Consider the following 25,070-nt stretch of genomic DNA (forward strand, 5'->3'; position numbering starts at 1 on the left):
AAAATGCTCAGAGCTACGACTGCACATCGTAGACGCATAAAAATGACGTCCGTATCTCGTCGAAGTGTATCAGCTATAGATCGTCAGTTATGATTTTCCATTTCCAGTAACGGTTGAAAACACTGAATTACTTCCGTAAATTCTGTAGGGCTGGAACTCTAGCACGACATTTTTAGACATAGAGCGGGTGACCCTGTAACGATTGTGTAGAGTGGATTTATACACGAAGGCGGTAAAAGCACAGGAGAGAAAAAAAGCCGCCTGCTTCTATAAAGGTATATAAAATAGGATTATTTGTGCGCTGCTGTAGAAATCAAGCGAGATTCCTTCCGCCTATTATAACTAAGACTGTACCATGTGAACTCCAAAAAGGCCAATAACATAGTAAAAGATATACGAACTGGGATATAGCTGAACGTAGGTTGCGCAAAGGAGTCTCCTGAGAATCGCGGCGGCGAAAACGACCAATCCAGTCAAGGTGATATTGCCCGTACAACGCTAATGATAGTAATAGTAGTTGCTTAAGAGAAATTCTTAAGAAAAATTTTAGAATGTAGCAGCGAGGTCGGTGTTACGTTCGCTGCTTAGAAATAAAGCATGAAAATTTCCTTTCTGCCTCAGGGCGTTAGGCTAGATAGGTTGCGCCGGTTACCAGGCAGTCGTAGAAGACTTGTGTGCTCGTATTCTAGTTGGCCTATTTGTGTATGTCTAAGCGTCTGATTAAAGGACCAATAACTACTATCTAGTTGAAGGCGCATCGAACTAGAGCAGTGGAACAAACAGGCAACATTGACAAAGAGCTGGAGCCACAGCAAAAGCCTGAAGTGAAGTGAGAATGGAAAAGCCGCTAGGTACCATTGTCGGATAACATTGAAGAAGTAAACGGATATAATTATGTTACGATTAGCCGTAAGATACGTCAGTAGTAAGCTAAATGGGCCAACCTCCCATAGAAGTCAAGATACTTAGACTTCTTCTTTTTACTCGCGGATACACACAAGCATATTTCGGTAAAATGTTCACTCCCGTTCCAGCAATTTCGTCGTGTTTTGTGCCGCTTTGCAATGGGGACTGATTCCTACGTGTTCAAATGAATATGCGTTACCAATAGAACGAGACTAAACTATCTCAAATTGGTTGTCCGGCCTTTGTCGGATCCCGCTTTCTTTGAGGCTTGATTTCTTTTTTCCAGTGAAAACGAAAAAATAAGGAGTTTGCTTAGTTCTTTTGTTGCCATTCAAAGAACGAGTTCGATTCGATACCGTTCGTTGCTCTTCTACTTTGTTGCATTGGGCGGATACGTCTTTTCGTTGGAGGACCCTTCCTTCCGCTGGCTGCCTATCATTATTTTGCGAGAGCTCATCCAACGCGCAACTGCTTGCGGTACCCAGCAAACCTGCAGTTCCTGCAGTTTCACCATTTCCTGACAACTGGGTCATTGCTGTTGACTTCGAATGCCGCTGTTCATCAACTGGTAGCAACGTTGGGACTTAAATGCGAAAGCTTTTTCAGAATCTCGTTTGTTGTCCGAGTCATTCGCTTTGGGCCATCGTCACTAGTCTTACTGGCAGGGTATTATGGCGGTAGCTGTGCGGCCGTATTAAAGCGTTACTTCTTCTCGCCTCCTGAGCCGAAAATACACAGGAAATCGGGAGAAATTGAGGCTGCGCTGAAATCCGTCGCGCCTCGCTTACTTCGTCTGCTAGGCGAGCGGGCAGAAACGGTTTGCTTGTGTTGCTATTGCAATAAATTTTCACGATTCATCCATTGTTCGGGTCCGATCAGCCTAGCATGTAGCACTAAGTACGTCCTTTTTGATGATTTTCCTTTTGTCAAATTGTTTTGTCCAATACCCGCGACCAGAGCTGGCTGGCCTTTCTCTGCACTGAGAAGAAAGGGCCGCGCGCCATACAGCCTGACAGAATATGAGAAAAAAAAGTATGAATTAATTTTTTCTATAGTGTGCTACAAGTAACAGATTGTCTTATAGGCTGCTAGCCGATTTATCAGTAACCTTTTCCCAGTTCACTTATTCGTTTAAAACTATCTGTACGAAGCTGGAGTTATACCATCTGACAGCAATCGACCTTGTGTTTATAAGTGCAAAGCTTAACAACTGCTTACGAGCAACGAGTAATGCACGAACATATTACGTTTGTTATTTATAGCGCTAGTCCGTACGGGTCAGTACGAAGTGTCCGCCGGCACATGGAAACTGTATGAAGCTTGTTTTATGGACAATTTGTCGCTTGAGGAAGCAAAACGTGCAACGCTGCTGTGGGAAACTCTTGAGCTATTCATGGTTTTATGCCGCCCCTCGATTATTAGCCGGTGCTACGCACGAGTTTAACGCAAGGCTCGTCAGAATCTTAGTATAACTATCTCCGACCTTCCAGGGCAAGCGATATGCGCAGCTCATCTTTTATGTATCCCACGAGTCCTGCCTGTCTGCAATGGCAACTATCATTATGCTAGTTTTGGAAGTCTCTACGGAAGCTAGGCATGGTGATTCTGCAGAGAAAAATTCTTTTCAGCATGACCAATTCTGGACCTTTTCTATGTGTCTCCTTCCAATGTACTGGTCATAACTCGATTAGCATGATCCGCAAAAATGGTTGGACATTCGTGTAAGTGGGTCGCTTCTGACGTTGGCCTGTACAGGTACAACATAGCACACATGAAAATGGGGCGGGGGGAGGAAGTTCCATCGTTGCGCTATGTCAAGCGCAGGCCACGTTAGTCGCCGGACGTCAAATACCATCGGGGGATTCTTTCGATTTGCCAGATGTTGTGCTATAACGCCATCAAAAGGCCAAGTAATTAACTGACCGTCTTGTTTGCTCAAAGGTGAATCGAAGCGTGCTGAGTAAGCTGTAGCTTATGGCCTCGGCTCAATTTCGCGTTTGTCTGTACTTTTTCTGTTATTGCGGTCGTCAGCAACTCTGTTACAACGTTATCGAAAGGGATTCGATACCATTATGGACGGATCCCTGTTTTCGTTGCGTTCACTTGAGTAGGGCAGTGGGGTCAGTCTATGGTTAAAGCGAATCGCGGTGGCCAGAAAATGATGGTCATTGTCGCTAGTTGATTAGATTTCTCCTGGTGGATCTGTCGTGGCCCTGCGTCCTTTACACACGCTACTTTCGAGCCTCGCGTAGTCCATGAGCGAAGTGGAAAAGGGGGAGTGAATGCAGGAGGGCCAATTTACGCGCATTTTTTTTACCTGACTGGATGGCTTATCTTGCAATAAAGTTTTATGACGAGGGCAATGGATATGATCCTTCTTCCGAAAGAAAAAGATGAAGGGTAAAATGTCAAGAAAAAAAAGAGAGCCAAGTTACTGACAGGTACTTTTCGTCGTCACACACTTTCCGACTGGTTTCGATGGTCGTCGTACGTTGCCCTCCTCTTTGGCGTTTTATCGTTTGTCCTTCGTTGCATCGACTGAAGTGATACGTCGAGCTTTCACTAACGGTAAAGCCACCAACGTTCGACGGACTTCACGTCTGCCTAAGGAGCATAGAGGTTAACTAGCACAGAGGTGAAGTGAGAAAGACGGCCAGAATGGTGCTAGTAATTTCAGAATTCCCTTGGCGCGCTCGCCGATCAAATATGGACGATGCTCGAAAAAAGATCAGCTGCTCTGTTCGTAACCATACTGAAAAGTAAAACATATCAAGATTAGCTGAAATTTTTAGAAAAAAAGTAGATGTCGCTCTGATGTCAATTTATTCTTAGTGTTTCCTCGACATTCTGTTGTGGTACTCATCTTTGATTGAAGGAACATTCGCTATCGTATCGTCGTTCATTACTAGTTTTATCAGTTTAATAAAAATTACGGCTGCTGCTGTTACCAGTACTCGCCTTGTTGGAATATCGTCTTTTCCTTTTTGTCTTTTTTCGGTCCACGCCGGCCTATCATTTCAGTGAGACACCGAATAGTTTCATTTCCCCAAGCCTTTGTTCGTTGTTGTACGTTGCCTCATGGCCAGGATGGGCAACACACGAGGTTAACGAAACGCGAAAACTGGCCGGAATTCAATAGTGTAACTAGATTCAATCTGCTAGCTAGGCGCAGGCAGAACAGGCTGCTGTAATGTAGTGCCGTAATGCAGCTACTTTGATGTCACCTCAGATACCCTGTGGGTGGTGTGTATATATTTATGTGTGTCCAATGAAGGTGAACAGGCGAAAAGGTGGACGCTCCGCCGAGTGACAAAGTGCCATGTGTCTCGTGATGTTTGTCTATTTGTGTGTACAGAAGGAATGTTTGACAGGGCACTGCTGCAAGTGTCAACTTGATGAAGAAGCCTTAGCGGTTGGATTTTACCAGCAACAACAAAAACGTCACCATTCACATGAAGCTTTACGGTCTTATAACTCCTCTTCTTCCATGTCACTGCCATTGTCGTTGTTGTGGATGCTGTTGTACATAACGGCTTTCTAGCGGCGTAAAAGCTGCATCGGTGGCTTCTTGTGCCTAGCTGCTGTCCTGCTGCAACTGTCGCTTATAATCAAAGTAAGCCGGCATAGCGTTTTTTGCTGTAACGGGGTTTTACCGCCGGGACTGCTACCGGGGCTATGCGCCGCAGACAGCGGCGCGTAAGTTTTCTAATACACGCAAGAAAAAAACGGGAACCTAAATGTATTCGTACAGAGAAAGCTTGCTAACGCTGCTACTGCAACAGCCGCCTTATCGTTAGAACCCCTAGGCGGATCTAACATTCGCTGGCTGCAGTAGTGTAATGCAACATTTTTAGGCCCCGGTACAAACGACAGCGGCAACGCATATAGGGGCCATTAAACCGACCTCCGGAACCCCTTCTAGTGGCTTCAGTGTTAAAGCCGCTGCGTAGTCTGACGCCGCAGGCTGACTGTCTTTCAGCGGCTGCACCGGTTAACTTGCTTGGAGGACCTCTTGTCGGTCGGCCGCAGTGTTAGGCGTACGCAGATTTAAGAAAAGGCGATAACAACAACGAGCGGATAACTCTGAGGAGAACTGGATGTACAATATACGGATGGGCTGGACGATAGAAAAAGGTAGAGGGTTTAGTGGGGTAGATGAAAGGTCGGCTTGCAGTCAAAAGAACGAGAAGATGCATGACGAAGATGATACTGGCGTAATCAAAACATTACAGAGAGTAGACAGGCGGTTCCACGTTCGCCTGCTGCCAAAGCGATAGAAGAAGGAACTTCCCTACACATAATCAATGGCCACTCCATCACTAGTGTCTTCTTCGGCTTCACTTTACCCGGAGGTGAATCTACGTACTGTACACTTGTCCCTCCAGCGACCCTTAGGGAGCCTCGACATTGTCTCGGTCGCTTCGTCAGTAGTTTTGTTCTTCGTAACGCTAGTCCCCACCAATCACCTAAACCGGTGTGAAACTGAAATGTCTTCTTAGAGCAGATGCATGGCTATAAGGAGAGGAATGCTTCGTGTAGAATGGCGTTCTGGGGATTTGATCCGGGGGAACGAATGTCTAGGTCAGAGACAGAATGTGAAAAAAGGAAGCTCAAAACGAAACCGTTGTGTTGTGCCGCTACCGGTCCTGGCACACAGGGTACGATAACGTCAAGGATGTTGTACGCTATTATGAGCATCACATATGTACAAAGATAACTAGGAGGGCGTGGGACATTTCTTATTGATGATGATGCTTCCTCCTGCCCCTGGCTAAGCGGCTTGTACATCCTCTCAGTGCGTTGGGAAAAGTAATCACCATTGACTGACATGGTGAGCAACTACATAGATAACAATGATACGCCGAAGCACTTCAGGCATGTAGGTTAAACGATGTGTTTTTTTCGTATAATCTTCCGTACGTTGCTATATGCATTATATAAAATACATTGTTGCCGCTGCTGTTGCTTCCGGCGCTACTTCGGCTTTTGCAACGTCTCTTGAACTCACTTCCCAATATCTCATTTTCTATTAGAATGAATCAACAGTGCCAGCTGTCCGAATAGACCTTGTACACTGCTGTGTGCCTCGCGTTATTTCCGTGTGCATTGTAAATATAATTTTTGCTGATTCAGCTATTCGAGTAGTACAGGTATGCCACAGACAACCTGTCTTTAGATCAATTTGATTTCAATGACTGGACATTCGATTGACTAATCCGTCTATGAGAGCTTAGAACAACATACGCTGGCTCACTGGTGTTTTCTTTATTTTTTGCTGTCTTCGGCTCGAACGATTGACCGCAGCCGTCTCGATTTTCTTCTCCTGACAAACTGTAGAGAACGAACGTGACGGTCGGCATTCTGAGACAACGGGAACAACTTGGTCTGAGCTTCGTCTCTGAATCCCGTAACGGCTACGACATTGAACTAGGTCTCCTCGGAAGAAGAAACATTGGTAAAGGAACAGTTCTCAAACAACAAGCGGGATGGCAGCCAAGTCCAAGCAGCCAAGAAAGCTTCCAAGCGAACCAAGTGTCCATACGTAAAATAGACCGGTATCACCAGACCCGCACACGATGTTTGTAAACAAAATAAGGTTTTTTTTTTACCATCTTTGTATGTGCTAGTTGTTATTGGGTAACTTGATGAATAGCTGACAACCGCTTGTCGAGGAACATGCGTTGGGCGAAATTTGCATTGAAATAGGGCTGATAGCATCGTGCGGATCCTGGAAAATCAAAGATCCGAATGTGCCGACAGGTAGGAACAAAAAAAAGGAATCATCACGGAAGAACAAGCTACTTCGTTCGTTGCGCATTGATAGCCTATACTTAATCGGCAAGATCACTTTACCTTTCTTTTTGGATAGATGAGGGGTCGTGTGCCCCAATGTAGAGAAATTTCATGTTTTCTACACAGTAAGAATTTCCAACAGCTTGTTGAGACCTACATGCATACTTCTCTATTTCACCGCTTCACCTCCGACATTCGTCGGTCCAGAAGAGGCACAGAAAAGGGACGAAAATTAGGTTTCTACTGTAAAGCAATGCGCTGTTTTAGAAATCGAACGGTAAAAGCAGACGTTTTTCAATGTAGTTATTTCACATTGAAGTACAGATAATACAAAAACTTAATTTTCTAACTGTGAACTAACTTGTGTTCTTGGTTCAGATTTAAGTCAGTGTCATTTTTATGTAAATAAATAAAGTAAGATAAAATGCTCTCATTATGATACGAGTATCGAAAGAGTAGTAATGTAAAAATGAACAGAGAAATAAACATTGCAGCTATTCAGAAACGTTACGGTCACAGCAAAAGTATACATAATCTTAAAACTACGTAAATTTCCTCGTTCAAATGCTCCTGTTTAACTCTAATATCTGGGCACAGTTGGAGTGATGACAAAGTATAAAATAGACCGTGTGAAAAGAGTGAGTGAGTGAGTGAGTGAGTCCGAAAGGTAAACCGTCTCTCACCGAGATCGATTATAGCCGTGTTCCTTTAATTGTCTCGTAAAGACAGGAGGGAAACAGAGCTTACGGTTTAAGCGAAAATATGAGCCTGCAAACACACGAGATAACGATGCTGGGGGGCATACTATCGTAGCAGTAACTATGGTTATTAGAGTCGTTCGCTGACGGGATGACCCTGCTTACCTCGGTTCGTTAGCTGATAATCATTAGCGTTTCTGTAAATTGGACTCGACGGATTTTACGTTGCCTGAAGAAGATCTCCGCACAGTGGCATAGATATGATGTGCTGACAACCCATTGCCGTATCCCACCCACCAGACCGGGTCATTACTAAGAAGTATGTTTCATTAAATGTACATATTGATGTGTATATTTAAAAGAGTGTTAGTACGAAAGCCTTTGCTTTGGAACATTCGAAAATCATCTGATTCTGGTTAGGCTACTGCTGTAGGCTCTGAAGAATGGAAGATCTGGTGGTCATTGTATTCGTTTCGGTAACGGCAATCGATAAAATGCCCACGCACCATCAATCTTCCTGCCACCTCCGGTTCGCTATGATAAACCCTATAGTTATTCGTAAACATAACCAAATAGGTTCTAAATATGTTTATGAGAGGGTGCTATGTAAGCTCCAAGGTCCTGCGATCCACCATCCGACCTCTGGCTTGTTTGATATTAGAATTAGCCTGTCTAGCCCAGGCAACCTCGTTGAGAAGTTGAGGCAACCTCGTCGTATCTAATTGACCAGCCGATTCTATGTGCTTCGGTAATGTTCTCAATTACGCGTCTTTTTTTTAAATGATTGTAACTCATACGTATTTATGTATTGGAGGATTCGGATGGCATTGTAACTAGAGTACAGTAGATTTGTGTTACAAATATGTACACCTAATTCTGTATAAAATGGTATAAGAAGTGTCACAGAGGTGTTAGCACATATATATACCGTTATATTGTATTTATATAATACTACATATCTATATGCTTGTTGTATTGATAAGCGGCTATCATTACGCAAAAAAATGCACGAGGCACGCTTTAGTGATAAGAAGTTAAAATAAAAATAGAAGATCAAAAAAGTCTAATAGAAAAAAAGAGATATAAGGTGTACTGTCAAGTTTTTCAATTCAATTCAGGCGTGCTGAGTGACATAGCTTACGATTATCTATAAATTACTTAACTTTAAGTATTTTATTTCGTTTGGCAGACAGTCATAACAGCTGTGCTCTATATAACAAAGTGTTATCTTTGCCCTCGTTCCCCTAATTCTATATTTGTACTTCAAAGGCCTAACTTAATCGACGTATAAATTGCTTATATATATGTCCACTGCCAGATTCGCACCAGCCCCCATCTCAAAGCTCGCCCCCCAAATACCGTCACCTGTCTGGATAAGCCATTGCTGTACATATGTTAATATCTGCACATGGTTTGGCACATAGGAGTGAAGTTTTAATATGATCCATCTTCAAATCAATCGCAGTGCAATCAGTATAGCTACGACGCCCCATGTATTACATCAACAAAAAGACACGCGTTGATATACTTGTACATTGCATTACCACTATATACCTACCGCGTCTTCCGGACCGTTCTACCCCGTGGATGCATAATAACTTCTTACTTCATTATTATCTATTCAAATTTCTTGATAATCTAGCGAGTGTGTACGTCGCAGCATATTCTAGTAACGTTCCGTGGAAAGCAAAAACTCAGTGAGGGTCCGAACATCCCAAAGAGAGAAACCACGCAGCGTAACATGGCTAATGGAGTTCGAACTGAGCCGTGGGCCGTAGCCAAACGCAATGTGTGCCAGGAGATAGGCATCGGTCGCGTAGGTTCCCCCTTCCTTGCTCTGCTTTTCCATCGTGAATCCATAACAAATCAACCTGTGATGCACATAGGAGAATCAATTAGGAGATTAGCAAATCTCCTCAAAAAAATGCCTTATTTTTGATCTTCTTAAGAAAGAGCGTGAGGGGGTAACGAAGAAGTAAGTCAACCAAAACGACGAGTACCAGCTCGAAAGCAGAGGTTCGTGTGACGCCTGTTTTCTACCGAGATTCATAAAAAAAAAGAATTTGAAAGGACAGCTTAAAAAGCAGCTAGATTCGAGCTCGGTGCGAAAGGCTTCGGCAACCACTTGTTTACACGCTTCTGGACCTGCGTCTCCTGTCGCTACGTTACGCGCATAGTTAAATGCTGAAATTTCCTTATTACTACTACTGCTGCTCCCTGCGTAGCCTAACGAGATCTAGATAAAAATTATGATGGTAGCGATAATGGTCGTATGAAGTCGATTGTGGCGTTGGTTCTATCTCCTTTTTTGTTTGCTCCTATTTTTCCTGCCTGTTGAATATGTCTGATCTTATTGGCTATGTTTGGAATACTCCATTTGGACAAAAATATGGCCGATGGACGAACGTGTGGAAAATATTCAGCATCTTGCAGCACCAGGCAGCGGGAAGAGCGGGAATATGGAGCGCTTTCTGACAATGTCGAAAAGACAGTTTCAAATGCATTCTTGGGGTATGGAGGGGATCACATAAGTATTTTCAACAATGCAAAGACCGTATAATGAGCTTGTCTAATACCGAATGCACCGCAAACATTGTGAATAATATATAAGAAGTACACTGCCATGATACCAATGGCACACAAGGGTCGAGTTGAACAAACTCGCAGCCGCTTATCATCATTGACGAACAGAAAAGACACGATGAAGCGACATAAACCGCCAACTTGCCCTTCATGAAACGTTTGGAGAAAATGTCGATCTCCGCTTTGCAAGATTGTCGCTACCAGCCGTTGTGTGTAGATAAATGAGCTAATTAAGGAGTAATAATCATACATAAAATTGCCACCGTCGCAGCAAATTAACTTGTGACAGGAGTCGCACTCAGATCGCGCGCACAGCGAAGAACATCTAGAAGTTAAGTGGCGATCCGAAGTAAATCGATGTATGTAGAAGCCAATCACGCCATAAGAATGATGAAGACGTTTTCGGCCATTAATTGGTGTGATACTATCAGTCGCTTGATTTCTACGCCTGCTTCATGCACTATTATTCCACTGAACGACGCCCTGTCAATGGTCACCGACATAGGCTATTGAAATCTCAATAAAACTCCCTCAGGTAATAGGACTTACATGCGGAAATTACGCTTTTAATTATTCTGTCATAGGTAGACTAAACAAAATCCTGCACAGCAGGATACTGTTAAATTTGTAAAGCCGTATGCATCCTACACTGAGTATAGATAGATACACTGTATAGTTACTACTTAAAAAGGCTACCACAAACATTTCGGTACCAGAGTGCACGTATTTGTGAATGGTTCGGTGGTATATGCGTCGTCGCCGAAATGCGAGCAAAACATTACGTGGTCACTATGATTGTAATATGGTACGTGTCAAGATACAGTTTTTAGGTGAATGTTTATTGGGAAGTGATGGCGGAAAAACGAAATAGAAACGATGATTTTTTTATCGTTGGTGGTTCTTTGTACCAGTAAAAACCAGCATCTATCAGCCTATGCGCAATTCTAGCAGTGGTGCTTCGCAATAATGACTATGGCCGTAACCGTCGACGATGCCACGTCTCGTTTTGGTCATGCGGACGGCGCTACCTTTAGTCGTAGCGGTAGCAACATAGTGCTCTACTATCGTCATCTGCTTGACATTAGTTTGACTTCAGTGAAGCATCGATGATAGAAGAGTACATGCCCCCATAAGATCTAGTTATGAGCTGGATTCGTGCTGCACGAGTCATCGCTTTTAATAAGCACAATGTCCATTGTTTTTCTGAACAATAAAAGAAACCCAGTAAATGGACGGAATTCTCCAGATTGTAACCGAAATAGAAATAACGGAAGCTATTTTGGTTCGGACGATCTATTCGATTGAACAATATACAAAAACAAATGCACAGGAGTGTGAAACATGCTGCCTGCCGAGTGCAATTCAACTTCAGTGATCAAATGGTACCCGTCTCTTCGTGTTCTGTGAAAGAAGTACGCCGTTGAGTGGGCTTATTGTCAAAGTAAACGACTGAAGGGGCACGGTAGAGAGACAGACAAAACTTTTTTCTGAAAAGGGGTGCAAACTGTCCCCTCTTGCTTTAACGACCGAAGAAAGGTCTATGGTAAGGCGGAGCAATGCTCAACTATGGTGGTAAAACTCAAAACATTATTTGATCGTGCATCACAGATATATTTTTAGACGTGCGGATTCATGTAATTTTCTCGTAATATACATATCTGATTAAAAAAAGAAATCATATATAAATATATATATATGAGATTTGCCCTTTTTGAATGACTACAAGAGAAAAGATTGTTGTAATATTACTTCTCCTTTGCTCATTCTCCAGAGTACATATCAGTGCTTTCATGAACAGATTCACACCTGTATCGAGCACCCTCGTATACATGGTATACTGCCTAAGGCTTCGTAATTTCATTGTTTATTAAAGATATCTTAAATCTATTTCATACTCTAATTGCTTATTGCTCATTCGCTAAATTATCTTAGAGGAGATATCGCATTAAAAGCAGGATCTGTCATTAAGCGTGACTCGTAGCTCTCTATTGAATTTTTTTTTTGTAACTACTGTCTCATTACTTAATTCAGACCTTTTCAAAAACCTTCGCCGTCTATCCCACCAGTGCAGCCGCTCTTTCAATTTGAGGATTCACTCAAAGGTAAGAGGCCGCTTGCCATTAGCCGAATGCTATATCATACTTATCGGTTTAACAGAATGGAATGAGAAGGGTAGTCCGTTGAATGGTCCTCACCCAGAACACTCCAGTGGCCTGATTGGCTTCGAGTTTTGCCGAGCAGCCGGAATTTTCCTTAGCTTTCGATCATGTTGATCTCTACCAGTAAACATTGTTTTCGTGGCTGGTGAGAATACCGCACAGAGCATGTTATTGGATAGGTCTTTGCACTGTATCTTCTTGCGGCGGGTTTTTTTCTCTCCGAACCTTGTTGACTTTTACTCACTCTTCACTCTTCATAGAAGCTTGAGAATAGGACGGAGCAGCAATTGACGCTCTCTGTTGGCAAGGCAAGTGCCAACACGATCGTTATTGTCTCTGTCAAATTGATCGTAAAATTAATAAAATGTTGTGCCAGTTGTCGAGAAGCACTGAAGGAAAAATGAGTGCGACCGTTTCAAGGAAGCCGGTGGTACTTAGGCAGCTGTCCTCGGGAAAGCCAGGTGAAGACAGCGAACGACGCGAGGGAGCGGGGCGAACAGGACTGGGTGCTGAAGCACTGTCTATGAGGCTCGTTAGGTTTGTAACAGTAATAATGGCTCCTACACAAAGTTCACTTCTCGCCCCGGGGAATCGTCGTCAGGCGGCCGTCGCCGTCTGGTTCAGGGTCTAAGAGAGGAACACGGGGAACGCCCGAAACAGCAACAGATATCCTAAATGAATCGACGTCTGCAGTTTCCATTGCCGCTGGTTTTATGTCACTGCGGTACCGCAAAATTGCTGACTTGCACAACCCTAGACCCTTTTCCTTCCTCCGGCAAAGCAGATGGCTTCCGATATTTGCACCTTTTTCCAGTCCGATTTCTGCTCCCCGCCCATCTTTGACTGCGTTCCATTTCACCCCTTGTCTCACCATCGTCCCTCCAAGACCCTTCCCATGAAGTTTGCCTATTTTGCCCATAACAGGTTGCAGATAAGCCTGTACAGACAGGCTCAATCGAGGGCAACTCGGCTGGACCAGCGTATTGCCAATTATGAATGAAATACTGGTCCCAGTGGTTTTCCCTGGTTTTGGCCATGGTCATGCGTATAAACGTTGATATCCTCGTGTAGCTGTTTAGCTATTTCCCTCATCTAAAGATGATATTGCCGACAAGGGTTGACGAAAAACCCCTCGACGAAGGCTGCCTGCTATGACCAACAGGGTCTACTGACGATACGAAATCTATTTCGCCGCGAGAGGCCGAATGATTTATGAAGATATGGATAGAACTTTAGACAAAACCTCGTTTTAACTCGCTTAGTGTTTTACCCATTAGCTAGCGAATTCTGATCTAAATTGTAACCAGCCAGCTTATCAAACCTGGCTGATTTTCAACCATTCTTTCCATATAGATCCTAATAGCGGTTATGGGGATAAAACGGAATTTTACCAAGCGCAGCGTTTCTTTTCATACTCCTTAATCGCGGTTTTTCCAACGTTTTACGACATTTAGATGGCTGTGGGTCCGTTTGGATCTCTTTAAAAGCAGCAAGTGTAACCACTCCACGAATTATAAACTGATTCTTCTATTTACATACATCTCTTACATGATGTTCTATAATCATACATCTCCTGATGATGAAACATCCCCTGGTGTTTATAATGAACACTCCCGCAGTCGGTCGCTTGTGCAAACAGTAGAGCTCATAAGCGGCGGTCATTGTACGCAAAGTAGATTCGTAAATCCCAAAGTGTTCTCGCCTGTGCCATGTGAACATTATGCGTATCTAGAAATTCGGTAAGGCCTTCAACGCCGGCTCATCCTAGCAGAAACATAAGACCTGTTTTCTGGCTAACTGTTTTCGATGACGAGCACCGTATGTCGTGGCTACGCACTTCGGCAGGCACCGAAAACATTGACCGCCACGAGGTGGCAGTGCTTTGCACAATAACTGTATAAAATAGTTCATATTTGTTCATGCTTCTAGCAGCGCTACTCAGAACCTCGAGATGGAAACCTCAATGTTTGTACCTAACATAGGCGGGTGCATTGTTCAACTAAATTTGTTGGCCGTGTTCAGACAACTCCTACAGAGGACGACTGTGTGGAAAACAATTCTTTGATACATAATGGAAAACTCTGTGATCCGATTATTAGAAAAAACGTATTATCTTGGCATGCCTTGCTTTTATGTCACTTCTGTCTTTCTGCCGAGTATCTTCAACGTTTCATCGAAAGTAACTCCATTGTTCGCACAGCTATCCCAAAATACACTATAATTTTCCATAAGCCTGCCGTGTGTCAACCACATAGCATGCCAGTCTACTACCTCGGCTTATCTCTGTTCGGTAACTACGTTGTTCTGGCCATCAGTTTTATACGCGTGATCGGCTTCTACTTTCCTCTAAGAACCTTTCGGGCTTCGTTTAGCGGCGGCGGCGGCGGCGGCGGCGGCGACAGCAGCGTTTCATAGCTGCGTTGCCAATGGAGTCGTAAATCCTCTGGCGTGCTAGGGTTTGATCTTGGCCTGAGTCACGGCGGTATCTCAGTCAGCCATTCCCTTTAAATTCCGTCAGTCCTGGTGGAGATATTCGGTCCATTTTGAGCGCCGACAGCGTCAAGAGTTAGTCCTGTGTTCAAACCAATTTGGGGATAACGCGTGACTGGTGGCTTGGCATTCGGGACACTGCGAGCATTGCCTTGGTAAGCCATTGGCTTTCGAGGGCGAGGAAGAAGGATGGGAGGTTAGATGGAACCTATAAAATTAACATTATCCAGAATAAGTTACGGAGTTTCAGCCGCGGTAACCATAGCTATACAGTAATCCGTGGCATGCCTGTCCACTTTTAAGGACCCCAGAAGGATAGCCTCACATTTATTCGAAAGACAACTTCGAATTTAAGATGTTGCGTCCCAGTATTTATCAACTTTCGATCGATAAATCGCAACGAACCTGAAAAAAAATGATACGTTCTCGTTGTCACGACGTTTATTACGTACGTACACTATAATAATCCAAATATAATCATTCAATTATAGCTATAGTAGAACGGCTTACTAAAGGACTGATCTATATCTCCATATATGCATATGAGCAAGAAATCCTTGCTCAAATGAATTTTTTTATATTAAACAACACTGTAGCCGCTGCAATAATTCACCGATGAGTTATACTACGATTATTGATATTATGTATTAGTTTGTTGTCAGATTTTTGTTACAGGACAATTTTCCCGCGGACAGTGACTAAGTAAAATTTGACCCTGTTCCAGTCGAATTTAACGAATAGCTAGTCTAGCCTAGAAAGGCTCACATTGCAGGAACCTTTGTTCGCAAAATAGCCTAACCTAATTGGAAGACAATGGACTGTACAAGGCCTTCAAAAAAGGGGAATACAGAAACTAGATGAACGCTATAAGATGTACTTGTGTGCACGCAATTAATCCAGAAGAAGGTCTGAATTCTCTTGAGGCTTAGGGCCTTGACAACCTGGGGAATAGCGAAAGACTAAGCCGACGACTAGCCTAAACGGCTAAACAGCTTATACGAGCAATACGTACTGGGTTTAACAATAACGTGTGGTATGTGTTACCTAATAGACTCACTGCAGTTTGATATAGAGCAGGTGTCTATAAAAGAAGCCTCTCTTCTCGATAAGGCGGCCCTGCGCAATTTGCCACTGCGTGTATGGACGCAGCAGTCCGGTTGTATGATTACCCTTCGCTCCTTTGATTTTAACTTCAAACATCGCAGGCCAAGGGGCGTAATACTAGTAGAACGGTACGCATTATGATCGTGAATAGTGATGTTATGGCATAGCAGATCATCTCAATGGCCAGCTTCATAGCTATTGGTAGTGGAATTGCATAAAACAGAGGTGTGAGCTGGTTAGATGGCAACAGCCATAATGTGATGGAGGCACCACGGTGCTGCAATCTACATGTAATATATATATATGCATTTGCCCGTCGACTGATCAGTTGAGGATGAGGTCGACCCGAGAGCTGGAAGCCCAGCTGTTGTCTGGGCCCAAGAGACGGCAAGTCATCAAGGGGACTTATAGCCATTAACTAAATCTATGCTCCGTTCGCGGGTTTGCATTCGCCATATGCCCGGCACGGCTCTCTGCGGAAAGAACAAAAGGTTGCGTAGACAGAGAGGTCGATAGGTTCTACTTAGGGACTGTGTTTGTTGAGCGGTTGTTGGCCTGTTTCTATACTGCACTGAGCAGCCCAACTGTTCTTGCATTTGTAGGCCTACTCGAAAAGGCTCGACTAACCCTTGAATGGACGCAAATGACGAAGTTCTATCCAAATCAGACTACAACGTATGGGCTGGTAATTACTGGTGTAATCAGGTAGCAACATACGAGGCAAAGTCTTACGATATTAATAGTATGATATTGTAAGCTATTGCATTATATAATGAAAGCGTCAATCAGTAGGTAATTATATATGATGAATAGAGTAGACTTAGTTTTATGACGATTCACATTAAATAAAAGGTAAATTATCCTCCTAAACGCTATTCTAGCGGCGAATCTTCTTTGTGAAGTCTTCTTTGCGAATGTGAGCATACGGCGCCCACGCATCGCTCCGTTTTTTTCATATGAAATTGTACCAGACATTGTCTAAACAGTCGACGTTGGGTGTGCCTCTAAGCGCCATAATTCTAAAACGGTATAATGGCTTCATCAGTTTTGCTATCCTTCATGAAGGCAATGATTTTTCATAGAAGAAAAGTAATTATTTTTTTACGACAAGAACAAGTTGTTCACAGAGAGACCCTTTGGTCACCTACACTGACGCATCGCAGCAAATCTGAAATGATGCACCGTACAGCTTTAATATTATCAGAGACACTTAAGAGCCTTTTGGGGCGTAGGACGTCCGATGACACGGGCGCAGCTGTTCAGTAACAGGAAGAACTCGTTTGCTGCCCTTTTCATCGTTTACTTGAAGGAGTGTGTAGTCTATTTTAACGGTTGGTTAAAGTAGCCAAACGTATGAGCAGCAGCCTGGCATTTTAGACCATGCGCTTATGATAACTTCCGCCATATTATAGCAGTACTTCCAGGGCTATCATTTTCATTTGGGGCCAATACCTAATGACCCTACTATGATTCTGGTGCAAAATCGTAACGGTTTGCTAAAAGACAATCGCCGTTTAATGCCCTAAAGAAAATTGGAAGGGAAATGAAAGACAGGTTTTCGGGGTTACTCGCTAGCATGCTAGTTTACCTATAGATTCTCTGCTCTCCCATTGCTTCCTCGAAGACGGCTAACAAACCACAGTAGAAGTTAGGTACGAATAGGACGATGGAAAAAAATATTCGCCTAACGGATTCATATACCGTGAGTGGTTTAATCTAGAATACAGAGGTTAAACAGGGGGGCATCGTTCACACCGTACAGGCGTAATACGCAATGCGCTCATCGTTAGCCGCGTTCGCTTGCGATGGTTGAAAAGATGTCGGGGGTTCATCATGGGAAAGTAATTGCACTGGAAATTAGTCCATACGGGCTATTACACGCGAATAACTAGGTTCTGCAGTGCTAGTAAGCATAGTTACAACGTCCATCGTACCCGACGGATGTTTTTGTATTAAATTAACAAGATCATACATACATACAGTGCGACAATATATTTTCCATTATGCGCATCTAGTAAACGTGAAAAGAAACAGTTATTCTGTTCTGCGCGATCGTTTACCTCAGCCTAAATCGCAAGCGTACGGGCTCCTTTGCTAACAGTTAGCTATATAACAAGCTTTTTCGACTGGCCTACAACAACGGCTCGATAAGTACTTGTTGGTTAAATGCAGTTAAGCAAGGCTGGTAAGTAGCGGCCTGAAACTAAGTGGCCTATCAGAGTTGACGCGAACGAGCCCAGGCAGTCCAATCGATTTGGTTGCCCTCGTCGGAGCTGGGGTCATAGCTACGTATTCAACTAGCTCTTTGTCCAATCACGGAAATGATGCTCTGTACACAGCAACAAGAGCCGACTTTAAAGGGCCAAACGACATACTAGGAAGTCATAGTCAGAAATAACAGCTTAATTGGCCATTTGGTCGTATAATTTACACAACTATATAAATAGATAAAATCAAATAGCTCTAATTCGTTGGTAGGCCATTGCTGCTACTGATATAAATACGAGAAAAACCGACCTAGATAAAGTAAGAATAAATAAAGTAAAATACCATGCGTACTCGAGAGCACTCTCGTGAACGTGTGGACATTTCCCCACATATATATATATATATGTATTATTATGACATAGGTACCGTTAATTAGATTTTTTCTACCAGATAACAATAGGCTGCTGGTACGGAAAAGGTTGGCGACCGAACAATCCGCTCGAGGAAATTCGGCATTCTATTTTGTCACGGAATAAAGCCAAAAGTGCCACAAGTTCGTCGCGTCCATTCATATTCAGTTTACGCGCGTCTATAATGTTCGGCCTGTATGAATGGTCGGTTCCGTGAGAATGAGCCAATTCTGACCGCTACCATATTTACGGTAGCCAAAACGGCGGCGGTCGCGACAAGCAGACAATGGTAGCAAGTTGGCCTTGACGATGGATTTCACTGAACCATTGTGGAGCTAGTGATGGTGGCCTTATCAGTAGTTCTTCCGCCCGACACAGCAACTGGCCGTGATTAGATGGAAGGAATTGAACTGCAAGCGACCAAATGCCCCAAGGAAAATTATGTCTAATGCCTATACGATATGGTCGTGTTGAAGCTTACGGTGATGGTGGTGCCAACAACAACGAGTCTAAGTTACCGTCTTGTACTCTAGCGGTAGTAAGGGTAGTTATATATTGTGAGAGTTGTTAGACAATTGTTAACTGCTGCAGCTATCGGAAAAAAGCTCTCTGTCTGGAGCTTCGATATATATTAAAACTGGGATATTAAATATACGACATCTATGAGCACCATGAGTGCCGATTCTGTAGAAGGAAAGAAAAAGGTGATGCCGACTACGTTACTGATCCTGTCGCTCTATATACACACGTGAATATAACGACCTACACAGAAGCTATCCCTCGAGCTCTTTGCGACACAGGCGTCGAGGCCATATGTCGTTTTTGTTATATTAGGCCAACGACCACGCCTTCATCACATTAATTTTACTTCAGGGCGAAAAGGCCACCAGTTCTAGGCCTTGATGGCTCTACTTCTCGAAAAGCGTTACGGCTACCAAGCCTGCAGTACATTCTACTATGTAGGTGTTTTCGGCTAGTTAGCCAACGACAAAAAAAACTAGATAGATTAGGCGTACTAACATGAGTTGCAAAGTCTCAGCGTACTCTACCGAGTTCAACAAGGTCAAATCTTGAAGAAACACGCTGTTTGGTGAATAAGGGAACTCAGGTTGAGCGCTTTGACATAGTTGGCGGTTACCTAGATAGCATATACCGCAAGGGCTGTTCGGCCCGTTATCGATTTTAACCGTAGCTAAATGTTATTGTATATTAACTTACACACTTTTATGTAATGGACAGCGAACAGATAATCACAACTTACTTTGACCATTGATTTCTCAGCCCTTCATGCATCTGACAAAGCTAATAGCCATTCACAGGGCTTATGGCCCGTATGGCTGAATTTTCGGCTGGCAGTTAGGGAAATAATCCTACTACACTGTTGATAAGAGGTTGTCCGGAAACGCGTAGGACGGCGTACGCAGTGATGGCCAAGAAACACTAACTTAAACGGTCATTCTTTCAACCCGCGTAAGGAAAACAAAGTATCAAAACGATTGCTAAGAGTAGACACAATAATTAATAGAACAACAAAAGGACAATTTGTTAGTTACATGAGCATAGAGTAGTTTATCCTAACTAAGTCCGATGTCACGACTTTATGAGCTCATGAGCGATCAGCGTAGCTAACAGAGAGCGTGTTCCCTATTGTTTTCTTTTTCGTTCACCTATGGAGTCTGGAAGGGCTGTTTCCTTGGAATACGTAACCCTAGGTCTAGGTCTAGGTCCCTTATGGCATCCCATACCAACTCTTTAATGGTCCAAGTCAAACGGACCGTTGCCGGATTGACGCTCACCACTTGCTTGGGCAATGAAGTAGTCTCGATTCACATAGTCTCTGCGCAGTCCAGCGCCTGATGAGCGTCTCGCAGCTTCTCCAGCAAGCTCTGCTAAGCACATCGCTGGTTCTTGTGCCTTATTTACGCAAAGTATGTATGCACGTCGTCATTTAGTGCTGCCTTCTCTGTCTAGAAAGCGTTCCATCAAGTCTCTTTATGGTGAGCGACGTATCTGACATCGGTCAGCAGCTTCATTCCATGACGCCGTCAGCAACAATTACAGAACGAGAAGGGTCGATCAATTTTGTAAACGTTGTGCACGTCTGGTTAGGCACAATTTCTAGAAGAACAGTATTCCCGTGCTGCAGGGACCGTTGTCTTGGGAATTGTTGCTACTGTTGATGCTGCTGCTGCTGCTGCTGCTGCCGCTGCCGCTACTACCAGCGTTGTCAACTAAAGGCTTGGGAACTGCTGTCATCGAGAGGCATTTTTTTGTTTCTTTTGAGGCACGCTTCTCACCTTTGAGTATCTTTTTGCGTTCGCCCGTATTCGAGGGAACGCCTGTTATCTCCACTCGCAGCTGTGCACAGAAGCTGGATATAAGGGACGAAAACTTGTGGCCCTGCGTGAGCCTGCATAATGGTACCTCTCGATATATATATATATATATATATATATGGAGAGAGAGAGAGAGAGAGGGGGTGACGGAAAAGGAAGAGGGCAAGAGGTATCATAATCGGGACTCACTGCGCCTTCGCTGATAACAACACCAAAAACGCGTCTATCGCTTTTTCTGGTCGAGTGGTTGGTGGCTGGAGGAAAAGAAAGGTAGAAGGCGTCTGCATAATTTATTTCGTGTATTTGTGCCCAGCGAGGGAAGGCGAACGAAGTGATATAGCATCAAGAAGGTACACATATACATTGGAAAGGCTAGAAATAACATATCTGAATAATGCGTAAAAAAAACGAATAGCTAATAGCACAAGGTACTGAGAATGATGGTTTAGTCCTACTATTGTTACAAACTAGTTATATCTCTCAATATGATGCGGTACTAGGTATCCTGCCGTAAGCTGATTGGAAAGATATCGCAGGGCGAATAACGGTCTATAGAGAATGGTCGAAAAATGTCAAATCTGAGCAAAAAGCAGATACAACGAACTAGACTACGTAGAAGATCGTTGCGCTCTTAATTTGGCGCCCATAACATTAGATTTTATAGAAGCCACTCATTTTTTCACTGTTTACGACAAGTTTAGCAGACGATATCATTCTAACAAATATACAAAAACATTAGTCAGATGATGTGCCGATTCTCTACTTATTTGTCTAGCTCGTTAGTACTTGTGGGATTTCTTGTTGCAATATGTAACTATTGTATCTGGAGTGGGGATTTGTTGTCACGTGACAGAATTATACGAGTCTCGTTCTTTATATTACTGCCAGACCCGTTAACGGAGCGAGTCCTGCCATTATAGGAATAGCGACCAAAGAATAATATTTTTAATTGTAAGATAAACAACATAAAAATTACGGGTACGCCTAAACAGCTTGTTACGTAACTGCGAGTCGTACTATAATTGCCATAGAACACCTTAAACCCCGAAACAGGCACAGAAAACGATAAATCAAACCGCAAGAAAAATCCCTAATGTTATCGAAATTCTCTGCAGCATAGGAGGATCTGTTTTCTATATAGATAGTTATTTATAAGAAGAAAGTATAGCGGCTGTGGTGAACCTATGCGTCAGCACATATGGCGTTTCCATCCGCGAACCTGTTTTCAAGCGCGTGATTATCGCATGCATTGCTACCATTATTATATTTATGTACAGTGCACCACAAACAATCGATGGATGATGATAAACGCATTTTTCCTTAGGGCCCGACCATTCAGTAACGAAGGTTTCCATAACAGAGCGCATGTCGCTACCGCAGATGATCGCCAATTGCAGCGGTCCACAGCTTGCAGCTTCATATGATTCAAGTTGATTGCACATTATTGCAAAGTCATTGCTTTTTCTACTGCTGCTGCTGCTGCTGCTGCATCTGTGCTCATCGTCTCCGTCGCTATATTGTCTTTCCATCCTGATCGACCTCCTGATTCAATTCCCACGGCAGCTGGTGCGACTGCTTCTCTCGTTTCTTCTGGCACGGCGAGCTGGGTTGTTGGCACGGTAGCAACACCCTCTCATGTTCTCCTGCTCTGAATTTGCTCCTGTTCCGTGTCTGGCAAACTCCGGTCTCCCTGTATTCTCTTGCCCCGGTGCTCCTAAGCCGAGCTACAAAACTCGCCATTGGCGCATTGAGCGAAACGTTTGACAGATCAACTGGTAGGGGACCGCGGAACGTTTGTTGCTGCTGGACGTGGAACAAGCGACCTTTTCTTGGGGTTCACTATGTCGTTAGTTGTTGTTCGAGAGGGCGGGGTCTTCTCGTAGGCAATCATTGCTGTAGCAGTTGGGTCGTGATGTTATGGTCATGTTTCACTGTCGCGGCGCATGTGATGCCCTTGTAGCGTGTGCACCCTCTATCAAGCGTGGGTATCGCTCGTTACGCGTCAGTGCCAGCTACCGTTGTGCGTGCGTCTGCTTTCTTACTCAAGCGAGTGCTTCGTCATTATTGGCTCCATCAGTTCGCCAACGTTAGGAGAATGTCAGTGTGAAAAATATAATCGATCGAGATAATTCCCAGATCCCCTCGAGGTCAGCTAAAAAAATCTAGCGATAGCCTGGGTAAAACTGTCGTACGGCACCTGCCTGACAATCAGTACTTGGAACGACAAAAAGAAGTAGAGCGGTAACCGTTATCGAGTCAGCTTGAAATATAAGATCAACTTTTTTACCGGGGGCAGCGAGTAGCTTCCTTATTAATTTGAAAATGCTATGACGAAACAGTGACTGAAGTGCGATTTAATTTTTCAAAAATTAGGTTTGCCATTGTGTAAAAGCGTCAGTGGCAGAAAAGGCCATTAACCCAGCGGTGGCCTATCAAGGTACAAGCAGTATGTTTGCTCTACTAATTATTTGGATAGAATTACAGTACATAGCTTTCTACATTTAATTCTGCATTATTATAACTATATATAGTTTTTCCCTTTTGATCTCAGCCGGGACGCTTCGAATACGATACTCTGCTCTTGTGGAGTGAACTGAAATCAAGCTCGAATAGATAATAGCAGTATACATGCGATGTCTGTACACTGGCTTCATATGGTGTCACTTCTTTTATCATTCTCTAATGACTGCCATTACTTTTATCACTACTACTCTTCAACTGCTTTTCCTATATCTACAATCTAATGGCGTTGTCGCTGCTAACAAAAGAAGTTCCAGTGGGCGAAGTAGCGGTGGCCTCTGGATTCCTGCTTGGTTGTTCCTCATCGTTCTCATAGGGACCCTGGTCTCGGCCACCCTCCTGTGGTTGCACATCGGCCTCAAGCAGGACTTCACACTGCTCCGAAACCATCTTGCAAAAGGTGAACATTGAATTTTCTGATGAAACCAGCACCAGTACACACCCTTTGATTCAACAAAAAAAAAATCATCGCCATTGTCGTAGATTTTATTGCAGGTCGGTATGATTTTGTTCTCTGCCTTTAAGTGCGATTTTTTCTGTTCGACATTGTTGGCCTTTTCAAATTTGACTTTTGTTCATTACGGTGTCCCTTTCTGCTACGTTGTGGATTTTAGTTTGCCGCAATACTTTGCTTCTCCACATCGAATCTGTGTTTATTTTGCGTTTTCGGAGATTACGAAACGAGCTGCTATTAGTAGTATCTGTATTACAAACATTGTTATTGATTCATTGCCAACGACACCGTTAATCTGTCACGAGTGTGTTGCTATTCATGTTTTGTTTGGGCATTACCTTTTTTCGGGAATAGGCCTTGACATCGATATCAGGTAGTTCGTTCGGTGCTATCAATATATGAGAAACTTCCCGTTCCATTGAAGAATCACTGAGTAGGCAACGATCTGTTAAAGATATGACTTAACTAGTTTTTACTGTGTCTTGACGCGGACACCGCAGACGGCAGTATCCACAATACAAGCAACTAATATTGATAAAGTAATTTTGAACATTCTATTTAAACCCAATCGTTTATAGTTTTAAATAAAGGACTCAGTGTACTGTATAAGAAGCGCTGAAAAATGCTAGGAATCATCAACACAAGCCGGCTACCAGTTCTACCGAAAAAGCGGCCGGAAGCAACAACGATCTTATCTCACAGGCTTGACCTGCTCCGCGTACCAGCTCTTCGTTTTAGCGACCTGGAAGCATTTCAGCTTGCAATGCTCCGTGTGCTATATTCACCTACTCCGCATATATTTTGACGATACTATCGTTTTAAAAGCCGGATATCAAAGGGGTTCTCAAGAGGCTCAATGCTGGATGGGGCATCTGAGACATGGCGCGCTCGGCTAAATTTTGGGCAAGACTTTTGACATCGTTGCAGTAGCATGGCACCTGACTATTTTGTGCCGATAAGTGCCCTTGTTCACGTAGACATATCGGTGGCATGCTGTTCTAAGAATTCGATGAGCAACTTGCGTGGCAAAATAGTTTTCACATCTCGATGTCCGTTACTCGGCGTTTTGCCCTTTTGTTTCCTTTTTCTACCTGAATGCCAACGTTTCATAGTCCGCAGCGTTTCGTGAGCCGTCGTCGCCTTCTTATACGTATGGCTGCGTATAACGCACACGATTCACATGAGCGGCTTCATCCAGAAGCCAATGAAACGAGCAAGTCTTCAAGGACCGCAGGAGGCGAGGGAAGGTGCGCAGATAAAGTGTGAAAGGCGTAGTCAAAGACTGTCTAGAAAGTCGCGTCGTTCTCACGAGTGCACAAGTATCACTACCACTAGTACTATCAAAATGACGACTGGGAGTGAAATCTGTTCCGTTTACTCTACCAGTCCCTAAGGTAGAAATACAGTGA

At 43.6% G+C, this 25,070-nt stretch overlaps 1 protein-coding gene across 6 annotated transcripts in view; it reads left to right on the top strand.

Annotated features, from left to right (window-relative positions):
- Nucleotides 1–25,070, top strand: part of LOC111249305 (uncharacterized) — a 94,473-nt gene that overhangs the window by 61,448 nt on the left and 7,955 nt on the right. For 2 of the 6 annotated variants that reach the window (XR_015327443.1, XM_022803005.2), the window contains exon 2: nucleotides 23,456–23,607. The exons of 3 other annotated variants lie outside the window; for them this stretch is intronic. Coding sequence is in view for 2 of the 3 variants with exons in the window: in XM_022803005.2 (XP_022658740.1) it covers nucleotides 23,456–23,607 (152 nt within the window). In the remaining variant the exon portion in view is untranslated. The remainder of the gene's footprint in view (nucleotides 1–23,455; nucleotides 23,608–25,070) is intronic. One more of the 6 variants, XM_022803006.2, reaches the window with a different exon arrangement.

Source organism: Varroa destructor, unplaced genomic scaffold (genome assembly GCF_002443255.2).
Source record: "Varroa destructor unplaced genomic scaffold, Vdes_3.0 BEIS01000004.1, whole genome shotgun sequence".
NCBI classification, from domain to species: domain Eukaryota; kingdom Metazoa; phylum Arthropoda; class Arachnida; order Mesostigmata; family Varroidae; genus Varroa; species Varroa destructor.